The sequence below is a fragment of the Myotis myotis genome, unplaced genomic scaffold (assembly GCF_014108235.1).
Source record: "Myotis myotis isolate mMyoMyo1 unplaced genomic scaffold, mMyoMyo1.p scaffold_m19_p_6, whole genome shotgun sequence".
NCBI classification, from domain to species: Eukaryota; Metazoa; Chordata; class Mammalia; order Chiroptera; family Vespertilionidae; genus Myotis; species Myotis myotis.
The window spans coordinates 87,210,462-87,226,200 of record NW_023416368.1 but is presented as its reverse complement, the minus strand read 5'-3'; the positions used below and the strand labels follow the sequence as shown (position 1 = coordinate 87,226,200).

The window sequence follows — 15,739 nt, the reverse complement described above, 5'->3', positions numbered from 1 at the left end:
CCTTCATCTTCACCAGAGCCTGGGAGGTGAGTGTGTGATACGGCCTTAGCGCCATGCCCTGAGAAAGTCACCCAAAACCTACAACCCCCACCCACTCTGGGAAGGCTGGCGGTGGGGGATGAGCAGCAATCAGAATTGCTCTCCAGTAGCCCCACCAGCTCCTTTTCACCAGCAGACTGGTGGTGACTTAGACAAGGACATATGGTATGGGGGTCTCCAGCCTGGGACATGGCCTGGGTTTTGACCTCAGGCTGGTCATTCCACCTCAGGCCTCAGTTTCCCCTCTGCCATCTGGGAAGGATTCCTTTCAGTTCAGAAGGTAACATTTCCTCTGCTACCTTGGAATTTAGGGCTAACTGGGACCTAAATATGCCACTCTTCTCCTCCCAGCTTCCCCTCCAGGAGGCCTCCTGAGTGCCCCAGGGCACCGTGAGAAGCTGAGCATGCTGCTGGAGAGGCTCTAATACTTAGTTTTGTTTGGGGGTTGGGGTTTTTTTTTCCATTTTCACATTTTTATTGGGGGCCATAGGGGAGAGGGCCTGTTAGTGGAGGTGCTCACAGTCACTCCAACTTGGACCCTAGGGGTCCTGGGGATGTCGGGCATGTTTCCATCATCTCCAACTAGCACTGGGTAGTTGTAGGGTGTAACCTGGCTGATCATGGCCCCGTGCTTGGTGCAAGGGTTGAAGGGGGCAGAATAATACCAAGGCCTCCAGTGGTGAAGAACTCAACCGGCGCCGGCTCCGTGGCCCAGGTGTTCTTGAGGAAGGCAGCAAGTCTCCCGGCCATCTCGGTCTTGGTGGCCTCCAATCTTCAGTTTTTAAAGCCTTTGTTGCCCTGACCAGGGAGCTCAGTTGGTTAGAGTGTCCTGATACGTCAAGGTTGGAGGTTCAATCCCATATCAGGGCACTTAACAAGAATCAATGAGCCCTAGCCAGTTTGGTTCAGTGGGAAGAGCATTCAGTCCCTGTGGACTGAAGGGCCCCAGGTTCAATTCCGATCAAGGGCACATACCTGGGTTGCGGGATCAATCCCCAGTGTGGGGCATGCCGGAGGCAGCCAATAAATGATTCTCTCATCATTGATGTTTCTATCTCTCTCTCCTCCCTTCCTCTCTGAAATCAATAAAAATATATTTTTTAAAAAAGGATCAATGAGACATCTGTAATACTGTCAACAATAAAAAATTTTTAAATTACATATGTAATCTATAATAATAAAAGCATAATATGCTAATTAGAACAAACTTCCTGATGAAGCCAAGGCTGCATTATCTAACAAATGTTCTAAAGGATTGGTCCCTATACCCTACAACACTGTAAATAAAGCCCTAGAAATGTCATTTCTGGGGCCAAAGGGCTCTCCCTCCATAGCATGCCTGTGCAGTCCAACTTGGGAGCAGGGGGTAGGGGATTGACCCTGTCAAAGCTCCTGTTTTTCCCAACTGTGCCTGCGTGGGACATCATGGGAGCCACAGACTCTGAGAAGCAGTCTACCACAACCACGGCCATGGTGGAATTTTCACTCTTTACCTCACACATTTCTGTGTGGTTTGACATCTTTGCTTCTATGATTTTAGAATGACAAAATATTGTGGATGATAAACTCAGCCTTGGGTTTGCTTTCAGAATCAACAGAGATGAGAGGTGTCAACTTCAGAGCCCATAGCACAGGCTATAAACTGACATCTTCTGATAGTCAGTGGCCTCTCTGTACATTAATCCTTGAATCCAGCAGAAGCCAGCCCATTTCCCAGTGGAGAAACTGAGGCCCAAGCCAGTCTGACTCCACACCTGTACTCTCAAGGATCTCCCATAGGTCTCATCTGGTTTTGAAGCACATGCACGCATGCAGCCCATGCTTGTGTACCTACAGTTATGCATGCACATAACAAACACGTATGCACAGGCTCAAAGACATACAGATATGAATACACAAACTTGTATAGACACACATGCAGACACAAAGATATGTGTGTGCACATGTATGCTCAAGGATATGCACACAGACACCTACACGTGTACACACATACATCTGTGCACATACACATGCACATACTCAAAGATACATGTGTGCACATGTAGGCTCGAAGACACCTGCACACAGACATGCACACACAGATGTGCAAACATGCACCTGCAGGCTCAAAGACACAGGCACACATGTAGACATGCATGCACATGCACACACGTCGTTCCTATTTCCCACCAACCCCATGCTCATAGCCCTGGGAACTGACTCTCAAAAATTGCGGCTCAGGTTGAAACGGCCCTGGTGAGGCTGGGACAGCCCCAGTGAGGTTGAAACGACCCTGGTGAGGTTGAAAAGGCCCTGGTGAGGTTGAGACGGCCCCTGTGAGGCTGGGACGGCCCCTGCGAGGCTGCAACGGCCCCTGGGAAGCCGAGAAAAATACCATATGATCTCACTCATTTATGGATAATAAAGACCATTATAAACTGATGAACAGCCGAAACCGGTTTGGCTCAGTGGATAGAGTGTCGGCCTACGGACTGAAGGGTCCCAGGTTCGATTCCGGTCAGGGGCATGTATCTGGGTTGCAGGCACATCCCCAGTGGGAGATGTGCAGGAGGCAGCTGATCGATGTTTCTCTCTAATCGATGTTTCTAACTCTCTATCTCTTTCCTTTCCTCTCTGTAAAAAATCAATAAAATATATATATAAAAAAATAAATAAATAAATAAAAAATAAACTGATGAACAAATATAGATACAAAGGCAGAGCAGCATTGAACAGACTGTCAAACTACAATGGGAAGCCTGGGGAGGGTTGGGGGTGGGGGTAAGAGATCAACTGAAGGACTTGTATGCATGCATATAAGAATAACCAATGGACACAAGACACTGGGGGGTAGGGGAGGCCGGGGGAATGTCAAGGGGGAGGGGGGAAGGAGACATGTGTAATACTCTTTGTAATACTTTAAGAAAAACAAAATTAAATTAAAAAAAAAAGTAAAAAAAAAAAAAAAGAATTGCGGCTCTGCCCTGGCCAGTTTGGCTCAGTGGATGGAGCATTGGTCTGCGGACTCAAGGGTCCCAGGTTCGATTCCGGTCAGGGGCATGTTTCTCTCTCATCAATGTTTCTAGCTCTCTACTTCTCTCTGTAAAAATCAATAAAATATATATTTTTTAAAGAATTGCAGCAATTTCTCTCCCGGGCTCCGAGATCCTAAAGTGCTGGGGTCCAACCCCAGAAGGTCCAGGGGTTCCCAAAGGTATGGACGGAGTCGGTGAAGAGGGAATGACACGGAAGACAGCGTTCAGTCGATCATCATGGTTGGGTTCTCTTGCCTGGTTCTATCCAGGATCTCCAGCCAGGTTCTGTCTCCAGCATCTCCTGCCAGGTTCTGTGTCCAGGTTCTCCAGCCAGGTTCTGGCCAGGTTCTCTTGTCATGTTCTATTGCTAGGTTCTGTAGCCAGGTTCTCCAGTCAGATTCTGTCTGCAGGTTCTCTAGCCAGGTTCTCCAGCCAAGTTCTGTCTAGGTTCTCTTGCCATGTTCTCTCGCTAGGTTTCTCCAGCCAGGTTCTGTCTTTATTGTCTTGTTACATCTGTATTTATACCAGTTGATTTTTATCCTATCAATTTCTATTCCAAAGGTTAGGGCGTTTCTTATCTCCATTCCAGGGAGTAAAGATTATGTAGCTTAAGGGCAATTGTTCCTAGTTAAAGTGATTAACTACCAGCCTGGCATTTAATTAAGGGGTTTTATTCCCTCCCTAACTTCAGGGGAAAATCCCTACCTGGAGAAACAACCTTTCTCAGAGAGGTGACCTTGGTTAAAACACATAGCGCCAAGAAGGTGAGCAAACATATTAAGAACAGTATGCCGTATACGCCAGGTCCCTTGAAACATGCTGTGCAGATGTTTCTTCCCTGCAGCCACTGTGTCAAGCAGCAAGGACGGCCCGGCTTCCGGCTCTAAAGAGCCCATGCATCTGCCTTCAGTGCCTTTCAGGCTTGAAATGTCTAACTCCCAGGTCTGGCCTCTTTCCCTCTAATCACATTCTTAGATTTAATCTTCTCCACCCAGGTGCTGAGCTAATCCCATCTTTCCCAGAGGAGACCCACCCTTTCCTCCTGGGAGGGACAGAAGTTGGAATCTCTCCCTTTGCCCTCTAGGATGGCACTGTCTCTACTCCAGCTTGTCTCCTTTTAAATCCCAAATTCACCCAGAGAAGAGTCTTTCCATCTCTCTTCTTTCCAAGAAAAAACACCCATCTTTACTTGGCCCTGGGTCATAAATAGGGTTCCACTAGGATGGCCCACCCCCACCCTGCCCAGCCCTGACCCTGCTTCTCATGGTGATTTTTACCTGACCTCCCTCAGAGAAGCCTTAGGGTCTGAAGGGCCACCCACATGCTCAATTGCCCACCCCTTGATCCCTGTGGAGATCATGATCTGCTATGTCTCCTGACATAAAACCTTACTTGATGCACAGACACATTTCATTTGTTTTCTTTGGGGATGACACCAAAGGTGTCAGCTGTGGGCGTTGGCTGTTTTAACTGTGGATACATTTGGATTAGTTAGTCTACTGTGGCCAAAGACCCTCAGCAACCACGATCTCAGGTTGTGCTTTTTCCTATTTAACATCAGGAAACCATTACACCTCCACTGTCTCACACTGAGGAAAGCAATCGGGGGCCATCAGTCAACCTCAGTCAATGTCTATGAAAGGAATCAGTGAGCCAGGCCTCAACCTTGTCCCTCCCTAACTTTCTCTCAATCCATTAATCTGGAGAGAGGAAATAATCCCAATAAGATTAACGGATGGAGACAATAAGATTAAGGGAGGTTTCTGATTGGATGTTATCATTTGAGAAGGTGTATAAAAACCTCAGGCACCAGAGGAGAGATTCAGAGTCCTCCAGCTCTGCAGTCAGTGCCCTGGGTCTTTCTCCACCAGGTCTGAGATCTGAGCCCCAGCCAACCCAGTCACAGCAGACATTTCTGCAGGACTCCTTCTGAGCCTTGAAGATGAGCATCCGGACCCCACTCACACTCCTGCGGCTGGCAGGAAGGAGCTTGCTGAGGGACCAGGCCTCAGCCATCGCAGCTCTGGAGTACCTTCCCGCAGAGCTCTTCCCGCAGTTCTTCATTCAGGCCTACTGTAGGAGAATCCCGGAGCCCCTGAAGGCGGTGGTGCACGCCTGGCCCTTCACTGTCCTCCCTCTGGGCTGCCTGTCACATCTGTCCCTGGATGAGGTCTTCAAAGCCGTGTTGGATGGGCTGGACGTTCTGCTTGCCCAGGAGGTTCGGCCCAGGAGGTGGAAACTGCAGGTGCTGGATTTAAGGAACACGGGAGCCAACTTCTGGAGAATGTGGTGTGAAGACAGCACCCAGAAGTGCTCACGGACAGGGCCAGTGGCTGTGCACAGCTCCAGTCCCGACATGCAGCACCCCTTGGCTCCCTTGGAGGTATTCCTAGACCTTAAATTCAATGAAAGGGACGGGGATGAGTTTCTCAAGTACATCATCCAATGGGCCAAGGAGAGGGAAGGGTTACTACACCTGTGCTGCAAGACGCTGAGGATTTCTGAGGTGCCCTTCCAGAGGGTCAGGAGGGTCCTGGATGGGGTGCAGCTGGACTGCATCCAGGAGGTGGAAGTGAACTGCACCTGGGACCTGCCCACCCTGGGGACGTTTGCTCTTTACCTGGGAGAGATGAGTAACCTGCAGAGACTCTCTTTCTCCCACATTCACGTGTTGACAGAGGAGGAGAATGGGGAGGAGGAGGAAGAGGAAGAAGAACAGGAGGAAGAGGAAGAGGAGGAAGAACAGGAGGAAGAGGAGCAGGAGTGGGAGGAGGAAGAAGATTGGGATAGGAAACAGCAGGAGGAGCAGCGATCCTTTTCCCAGTTCCTCTCTCAGATGCTCAGGCTGCGGCACCTTCGGGACCTCAACATGGCTTCTCCCTCCTTCCTCAGAGGCCGTCTGGACCAGATGCTCAGGTGCCTGCAGACCCCCTTGGACAAACTCTCCATAATAAATTGCCAGCGGCTGACGCATTCAGACCTGACACACCTGTTCCAGTGCCCGAACCTCAGGCAGCTGAAGTCCCTGCATCTGTTTGGCCTCAGGCTTGCGGATTTCAGTCTTGAGCCCCTCCTAGTTCTGCTGGAGGCAGTGGCACCCACCCTCGAGGACTTGGGCCTGGATCATTGTGGGATGGTGGACTCCCAGGTCGAGGCCGTCCTGCCTGTCCTGAGCCGCTGTCGCCAGCTCAGGGAATTCACCATGTCTGAGAACAACTTTTCCGTGGCCTCCGTGGAGAAGCTGCTGCGCCACACAGCCGGGCTGCGCAGTTTAGAGATCGAGCTGTACCCCGTCCCCCTGGAGTGTTACAGGATCCAAGGGACTGTCAACCAGGAGAGACTTGCCCTGATCCAGGCTGAGCTGACAAGGACCCTGAGGGAGTTAGGACAGCCCAGGAGCATCCTGCTTGCCACCAAGCACTGCAGTGAGTTTTATGACGTGGCATTTTCATGACATGGAGCCCGTGATGTGACCCTGCTCAGTGGGTGCACCCAGCAAAGGCTTCTTTCTGGGCCTTTGGAAGCTGAAACCTCGGACCAGGGTGCGTTAAGCAGGGGGCACCCGCGTTTCAGGTTCATGCTCAGCTTGAATGGGGAAAGGGAGGGACCAAGCCCGGGAACAGGATTGCAGGGGCCAAGGTTGGGGCGTTCCTGGGACCTCAGGGGGCAAGTGTCCTAGAATCAGAAATATGAATCTGATTTGCATGGGGAGCGGTGAGGGGTATTTGGGCTCCAGCTGCATGTGTGGGAGTTAATCCTGAGGCAGATGATTGTAAAGGAATGATCAGAAATAAAGACAATTTCAAAGGCCAAATAAATAAATAAATAATAAAAAAAAGAATTGCGGCTCCATGATGAATCTGGCACCAACCACTTCCCTCCGACCCCAGGAGGGGGACCTCACAAGTTGACCTTTTGCTTGATTTTTCTCCAGAGATTTCCCAGGTTGTCTTGGGAGCACAGTCTCACAGTTCCTGGAATTCCTGGTCCGGTAGTGAGTTTCCACTTGGAGATTTCAGCATTTATGTTTTGATGAGTTGCTTTTACCCAGAGAAAGCTCAGAGCAAAACAGAATTTGAGGGTTGGAGTCCTCAGCCTTTGCATGTGCTCACTGTGCTGTGTGACCTAGAGCAAGTGACCCACCTCTGTAGGCCTCAGTTTCCTCACTTGTGAAATGGGAGAATAGTAGCATCTACTGCCAGGATTTTGAGAATCGGTGCCAGCATTCCATGAAGCTCACAGGTGTCAGATGTTCCATTTCCACCATTCTGTGTCACTGGGAAGCTGTCACTGAGGTTTCCTATCAGCCCAATTGTCTTCCTAAAAATAAAGTTCCCAAGTCCTTACCTAAACACCGTGACACAATGGAAGGCCGCCATGGATGACCTTGCAAATTCATTTCACCTCTTAGAGCCTCAGTTTCCTTGTTTGTAGCATGAGGATGTTCTTCCTGTCCAGTGTCAGCTGAGAAGAGTGTATGTGACAGGGACTCAGAGGAAAGCCACACAGGGAAACAGTAAATACCCAGCAGCATCCCGTCACTGACAAGAGCCCGGGGAAGTGTCAGAATTGCTAACACCTGTGTGCTGGCTTCCATGAGGACCATCCAGCCTTTTAGTTTCTCTCTGATGTGAAACGCACATAACAAGATTCACCTTTTTTTTTTTCTTTTTGTATCCTCACCTGATGATCCCTTTTCCTTGCTTTTCAGAGAGTGTGAGGAGGAAGAGAGAGAGAGAGAGAGAGAGAGAGAGAGAGAGAGAGAGACATTGACTGGTTGCCTCCTACACACACCCTGACAGGGCAAGGAGCAAAACTGCAACCCAGATACATGCCCTTGACCAGGAATCGAACCTGAGACCCTTCGGTGCGAGGGCAGATGCTCCAACCACTGAGCACACTATCCAGGGCGAATTCCCCATTTTTTAAAGTGAACAATTCAGTGGCATTTAACACATTCACAATGTTGTACAACCAGTTCCTCTACCTACTTCCAGAACATTCCATCACCCAAAAAAGAGACTTCGCTCCCATAAGCAGTCACTTCCCATCCTCCCGCCCCAGCCCCTGACAAACACTACTCCCCTTTCTGTCTCTATGGATTTGCCTGTTCTGGGCATTTCATATAAATGGGGTCAGACAACATGTGGTCTTTTGTGTCTGGCTTCCTTTACTTGGCATGATGTTTCGAGGTCCATCATGTTGTAGCATGTTTCAGTGTTCCAGTCCTTTTCATGGCTGAGTAATATTCCACTGTGTGGATGGACCACATTTTGTTCATTCATTCATCTGTTGATGGGCATTTGGGTTGTTTTTACCTTTTGGTGATTGTGGATAGAGTTGCTCTAATTATGGTGCACAAGTTTTGGTTTTCTCCCCTGTTATAAATCCTCCTGGGTCTATACCTAAGAGTGGAATTACTGAATCATATGGTAACTCTGTGTTTTACCTTTTGAAGATCACCAAGCTACTTTCTACAGAGCTTGCACTAGGCTCCAGCCTTTTTTCACCCTAGCTGGACCGGTGCCTTTAAACACTGGTGCCCCTCTGCTCTGTGAGACAAACCATGGGAGTCAACCCAGGGTGTGAGTCCTGATGCCCACAGATGTGTCAGGAGCCTTGCTGTGCTGGTGAACCCCTGGGGCAAAGCAAATAGAGGGGAGGAAGGGAAAATGTGAGGGGACTTTGGATGTGAAACATGACGGAGCTTTGGAGAAAGGAGTTTGATCCAGGAGGATAAAAGCAAAGTAGGGTGTGGTTTTTGTAGAAATGTTGGAAAATGTAGACAGATGCCCAGATACAGGGACTTTCAGCTGTATTTGAGCAAAGAGAAGGCAGGTCTATCCAAAATGTCTGCCTGGGAAAAGGGGTGCTCTTCCTGCTCCTCCCCAGCCATGTGCCTCATTACACCGAGACAGCTCGCCAGTGCCGTTTAAAAAGAAAACCCATTGAAGAATATTCAAGGGAAGTGAAAATGAAGCACATGCTGGCGGCAATTGTCGGTCTTTGTTTCAGAGGCAGCTGTGGTCTTAGGAGAAAAAAGAAAAAAAAGCACCAGATTTGAATGGAGACTATTTCCTCCCAGATCCTGGCTCACAGGCTGCCATGAGTCCCTTCAGTGTCTCCCTGACCGTTTCTCAGTAGCCTCCACCCATCTATCTGTTGGTTCACTCATTCATTCACTGGGTGACCCTCCCTGAGAGGGGGAAGGGTCAGCCCTGTACACACCAAGATGCTGTTCCCAGAAGGAGCAGGAACAGACCCAAAATCAAGTCTTCACCTCTGAGCTATACACATCTTGCTTTTGACCAAGACATTCACCCCTTCAAACACCTCTGGCTTCACATCACCTTCCATCAGGCCTGGGGAGCACCTCTGGACCTGCCACTGAGTTCCACTCCTGCCCTCTCCGCTTCCCTCTGTAAGATGGGCCACAGGTAGAGAGCATCTTGCACTCAGCAAACAGAGGTCACGCTGGTTCTACAAAAAGCAAGATCCACATTAAAAGTGCAAAGAAGAGACTTTTCTGAGTGACAATGGGGTCCACGTTGGGAGAGGTGTCAGGCCCAGGAGTCAGGACTCCGCAGCAAAGGTACAGCGGGTACCAGGCGCTTAGGAACGGCTGGGGGCACAGCAGAGATAGACCATGTGGCTGTGGGCCCAGCACGGGGAGACCAGCCTCTGAAGCTGCATTCATCTTCCCAGGAAAGACACAATTCTCTTTCCCCTCAGCACCCCCACCCCCCACCGCACCCCCTCTTCCACCCTAGTTTCTTGTTTACCCATTCAGGGTCATGATTTATTTTCAGATGAGAGTGTTGTTCTCCTCACTCTCTGTGGCAGCCCGCCAGCGACATGTGCCGGCCACAGGGGAGAAGCGGCCAGATCGAGCCCGGCCTGAATGGGAGAAAGCAGGTCCTGGGGAAGGTCCTCGGTCAGGTCTGGCCTTGACCTTCTGTTATCCGCATGGGCACCAGCTAGGAGTGCAGGGGGCCCGAATGCTCCGATTTCTCCGTCCTCCTGAAGAACAGAGGGGCTGACATGCGGTTACAACACTGTCGTGGTGGTGGACAAGAACAATGTCCTGAAGCCGGGAGTCAGCCGGGAGTCAGCCTGGGTGAGCCCGGTGTGGTTCACGGTGGGCTTCGAAGGGCCCAAAAGCAAACACTCCTTCAGATCATGCAGACAAATGAGTATGCATTCATTTTAGTTTTTAAATTATGTTTATTTTATTGTTTATTAGATTTTATAAAGTTGAGTTCACTATCCGTTCCCAACTTCAATTTGGAAAACTCCTATTTCTCTCTAAAGTCAATGAACATGTCCTAGGGCGAGGATAAAAAATAAAAATGAATGAAAAATGATACAGGCTGCCCTGGCTGGTACGGCTCAGTTGGTTGAGCATTGTCCCGTGCACCAAAATATTCCCTGTCAGGTTGTGCATGTGTATGGGAGGCAACTGATCGATGTTTCTTTCTCCCTTTCCCTGTCCCTCTCCCTGTCCCTGTCCCTGTCCCTGTCCCTCTCCCTGTCCACTCCCTGTCCCTCTTCCTCTCTTTCTCCCTCTCCCTCTCCCTTCCTTTCTCTCTAAAATCGATTAAAAAGAAAAGTGATACAGGCTGCACATGGATGAATCTTAACAACACGATGTTGAACGAAAGAAGCCAGACATAAAATAAAATAGCACATATTATATGGTTCCATTTATATGAAATGCCACAAATAGGCCAATCAACAGAGACAGAAAGTACATTAGTGACTGATACAAGGTAGGGGGAGAGGAGAATGAGAAGTGATTGCTAATTAGTGGGAAGTTTCTTTTCGGGGGTGGGGGACGGTGATGAATATTTTCCGGAATTAGATAGTGGTGATGGTTGTACAACTTTGTGAATATACTAAAAACCCATTCAATTGAACTTTAAAAGGATGGACGTTAGCCCTAGCTGGTTTGGCTCAGTAGATAGAGCGTCGACCTGTGGATTGGTCCTGGGTTTGATTCCATCAAGGGCACATGCCCGGGTTGCAGGCTTGATCCCCAGTGGGGGACGTGCAGGAGGCAGCCAATTAATGATTCTCTCTCATCATTGATGTTTCTATCTCTCCCTCTCCCTCTCTGAAATAAATTTTAAAAAATATAAATAATAATAATAAATAAAACTGCTGAAAAAATGAGTGAAGAGATCTGGGGTACCCTTTACTCCACTTCCACCCGTGGGAACACCTGCATGAATATAGTACATTATTACAACCAGAAAATTGAGAGCAATACAATGGACAGACTTTATTTAGATTTTTCATGTGAGTGCCTCATAGAATTTTAAAGAAAGAATAATAATAATGGCAGTAGCCGTTTGAGTGCCAGCTGCACAACAGGCTTACTGGGACCCCATCTCACAACAGCTCTGGGAGGTGAGGACCATCTCCCAGAAGAGGCTCAGAGTAAGAAAGTCTTTACCCAACACTGAATTTTTGTGGGTGGTGTGAGGTAGGGACCATGTGTTTTGTTCCACATGGAATCTGGTAGCTCCCGAACAATTTCTTGAAAAGCGTTCCTATGTCCAGGCTCATACAGGAAACCGGAGATTCCAATCCAGAAACAGCTGACTCAACTGGGAACCGTCTCCACATCCCGTGTGGGCCTGAGTCCAGCAAGCATTGCCTTGTCAGCACGATGCAGTGACTTTTAAGAGCGTTTGTCAGAGGAAGCAGGGCGGGGAGGTGCAGGCCAGCTCGAACTTGCTTCCTTCCCACAGAATGCTGAAACGTCTCACTCAGCCTTCTGCCCACCCAGCCCCGCCTCTTTTAATTTTTCCCTTTTCCTGCCTTCTTCTGGGGGGGAGATGGACATCTGGCTGTTTGTGTGTGTTCCTGTGCACATCTTCGCTAAAGAAGTTCAAGGTCATGGGAGGTGTGAACATGAGTCACCAGGGCCACCCTCAGTCCTGCCCAGTACCCTCCAAGTCTCCCTGAATCACAGAGGAACTCTGCCAAACATCTAGGAGCCTCCTAGACCATATTATAGCACATATTATATGGTTCCATTTATATGAAATGCCTCAAATAGGCAAATCAACAGAGACAGAAAGTACATTAGTGACTGATACAAGGTAGGGGGAGAGGAGAATGAGAAGTGATTGCTAATTAGTGGGAAGTTTCTTTTCGGGGGTGGGGGCCGTGGGCAAACTACGGCCCAAGGGCCGGATCCTGCCCGTTTGAAATGAATAAAACTAAAAAAAAGACCGTACCCTTTTATGTAATGATGTTTACTTTGAATTTATATTAGTTCACACAAACACTCCATCCATGCTTTTGTTCCGGCCCTCCGGTCCAGTTTAAGAACCCATGTGGCCCTTGAGTCAAAAAGTTTGCCCACCCCTGTCCTAGACTCTTCTTCTCCTTCAGCCTCCAGAACATTCTCCTCAAACCCTTGACCAACTTCTCATGATCACTTCCCCCACTCAGGCAGGCCATCAGTGGCCCCCAGAGGCTGCCCAACTCATCTTTGGTTTCCCTGACATATCACCTCCAAGTGCCTTTTCCCAACAACAGCCACAGGAAGGATTCCAGAACTTATAAACTACACCAAGTTACTCCCCAGCTCAAACTCTCCTATGATTCACATCATCCTATAATAGAACCTACTCCTGTGATCCCTAAGGAGGCCCAGCCCCTGCTCATCATCTCCCTGGCCTCCTCCCCTACCCCTCCCTCACATTCACCCTGTTAGAGCTTCAGCATCCTCCTTGATGTTCCTCGAACATGTCCAGCTCCTTTCCACCCCAGGACCTTTGCACATGCTGTGCCCTCCACCTGGGACACCCTTCCTCCTGATCTCATTGTGCATGACTCCTCCTCTTTCCAATTTCAGCTCAAATGTCACGTCTTCAGAGGGTGCCTCCCTGTACAACCAGGAGACAATAGGGCAGCCCCCACTTCACTCCCCCACCCTCACCCTCATTTGCATGATCTCCAGGCCATCTCTGCTTCCTGACTGATTTCCTTCTCAGTACCTATGACCATGTGACCTCTCCTTGTTTATATATTTACCTTTTATGCTTATTGTAACTCCCGCACCCAGCAGAACATAGTTAGACCTCAAAATATCTTTGTAAAATGAGTGAGTGAAGGGATGAACAAGTGAATGGACTGAAGCAATTAAGGGACCAGAAGTCACAAGAACTTCTTCTGACGTTCAGCTACTGTTTACACAGTAACAGTATAACAGTAACAGTGAGGGAACTGTTTACACCTTCCTCAATTCAGAGAAGACCCCAGCAATGGCCACTGGGCATCTCTAGAAGGAACCAGGGCGGGATGGAAATGGGGATACAGCCCAGCCCCATACTCACCTAGCTTGGTGCCATGGGGCAACCCCAATGCTCTGAGCTCTAGCTTCCTTCCCTGGAAAATGGGCCTGATGATAATTGTGAACTCCTCTGTCGAATGGATGAATGAATGAATGAATGGAACTATGCCAGGGAATGATGAGAGCTTTGTAGACAAATAAGAGGACAGATGGAAAGTGCTGGAAGGGGCATGGTGGGTTGACATGGTAATGAGTGGAGGCTCCCTGGAGGAGGTGACACTGAGCAGAGTTTTGGGGTCTTTCTGGAAGCCAGAGATTCCCCCCGGTTGTAACCTCAGATTTTTTTAGTTGAAGTAAAATTTGCATAACACAAAATAATGATTTTAAAGTGTATAATTCAATGGCACTTAGTACATTTACAATGTTGTGCAATCACCGCCTATTTCTAGTTCCAGAACATTTGACCCTTAAGAAGTCACTCCCCAACCTGCCTTTAGGAGCCTCTGATTTTAATCCACCTCTTGCGATGCCAGTGTCTGTAACATTTATTTGCAAATGTCAGATGTTCAGCCCTGACCAGTTTGGCTCAGTGGCTAAAATGTTGGCCTGTGGACTGAAGAGTCCCTGGTTCGATTCTGGTCAAGGGCATGTACTTTGGTTGTGGGCACATCCCCAAGTAGAGGGTGTGCAGGAGGCAGCTGATCGATGTTTCTCTCTCATGGATGTTTCTAACTCTCTATCCCTCTCCCTTCCTCTCTGTAAAAAATCAATAAAATATATATTTTAAAAAATGTCACATATTCAGGGAAATGGACAGATGTTCAGAGATATGGCGTGGTATGGAAGGCAGTATGGCCCTAGGTGTCCATCGAAGGCCTTGAAAATGTGTGATTCCCTTATTTATTTGTTTGTTTGTTTATTTATTTATTTATTTTAGAGAGAGGAAGGGAGAGGGATAGAGAGATAGAAACATCAATGAGAGAAAACATCAACGTTTGATTGCCTCATGCACGCCCCCATGTGCCCTGACTGGGAATTGAACCAGCAACCTCTTGGCTCATGGGTTGACACTCGACCACTGAGCCATGCTGGCACGGCTGTAATTCCACTTTTAAGGCCAGGCCCCAAAAGCATCCCTTGAAGAAGCACCCTCGATGCCCAACCATAGGGGATCAGTTTAACAAATCATGGAAAACCCCTGATAACATCTTTCAACACAAGAGGGCAGACTGATATTAATCGGTATGGAAAGTGGGCCTCCACTGAGAAGTCATGTACAGTATGATTGCATTGTGGCTGAGAAGAGGCGAAAAAAAGTAAAAATCTAGAATGAAATAGATCATCCTGTTATAACAGTGATTTCTGGGCATTCACTTTGTTCTTAAATTTTCGTTCACTCAACAGATGTTTACCTAGCACCTGGAGTGTGCCAGCCCTCGCCCACGAGGACAGGGATGGCATCTGAATTTAGTTTGTTTTCTGTGTGTTTTTAAAAAAATATATTTTTATTGATTTCAGAGAGGAAGGGAGAGGGAAAGGGAGAGGGAGATAGGAACATCAATGATGAGAGAGACTCCTGCACGCAACTACACTGGGGATTGAACCCGCAACCCAGGCATGTGCCCTGACCTGGAATCGAACCGTGACCGGGTTCATAGGTCAACACTCAACCACTGAGCCATCCGGCCAGGCTGTGACAGTGTGTTTTAACTGATCAGTGAACACCAGGCACATTGTAAGTTTGGAACAAAAATGCATTCAGGGAATTAAACACTATGACAAGGGACCTCTTTACATTATTTACATTATGCTTGTCTGTGTTTCCTCTGAAACAGATTTTACACTGAGTACATATCACTTTGGCAATCAGAAGAGAAAATACATAAAGCTAAACATGTTAGAAAATGTACACATGGCCCAGCATCAACGTATGAACTAGCAGTTCACAGTTCGATTCTCGGTCAGGGCACACGCCGGGCTGCCTGCTCGATCCCCAGTGGGGTGGCGTGCTGGAGTCAGCCAATTAATGATTCTCTCTTCATTGATGTTTTTATCTCTCTCTCTCCCTCTCCCTTCCTCTGAAACCAATAAAAATATATTAACAAAGAAAAGAAAATGTATGCATGTATGTCGCCGCCCTCCCCCAACCCCTAGACCACTGAGGCCACAGCAGCTCCTGGCTTCTCACCAAGAATAAGATAGGTACATCCCAGCTTCTGAGGTCTACTCACCAGGCCACTAGCCACTCAACACGCTTGCCACTGTCTCAGGAGGTGGGAGGGTCCCCATGGGCCCCTCAGCTCTTGGCACATCTCCCTCCCTCTCTCAGACGCAGTTTCTGCAGCTGTAGAAGGTGGCTGCGACAGCTCCCACCAGGGCC

At 48.5% G+C, this 15,739-nt stretch overlaps 2 protein-coding genes across 2 annotated transcripts in view; both read left to right on the top strand.

The window, feature by feature from the left end:
- The window catches only part of SUGP2 (SURP and G-patch domain containing 2), a 34,613-nt gene extending 29,601 nt beyond the window's left edge, over positions 1-5,012 (top strand). The window contains exon 12 of the mRNA XM_036315547.1: positions 4,925-5,012. The gene's annotated coding sequence lies outside the window, so the exon portion shown is untranslated. The remainder of the gene's footprint in view (positions 1-4,924) is intronic.
- Positions 4,825-6,859, top strand: LOC118658553 (PRAME family member 9/15-like). The gene is made up of 2 exons (XM_036314060.1): positions 4,825-4,896; positions 4,996-6,859. The coding sequence occupies exons 1-2, from the start codon at positions 4,825-4,827 to the stop codon at positions 6,505-6,507; spliced, it is 1,584 nt and encodes a 527-aa protein (XP_036169953.1). The 3' UTR covers positions 6,508-6,859.
- Positions 6,860-15,739: the final 8,880 nt, after the last annotated feature.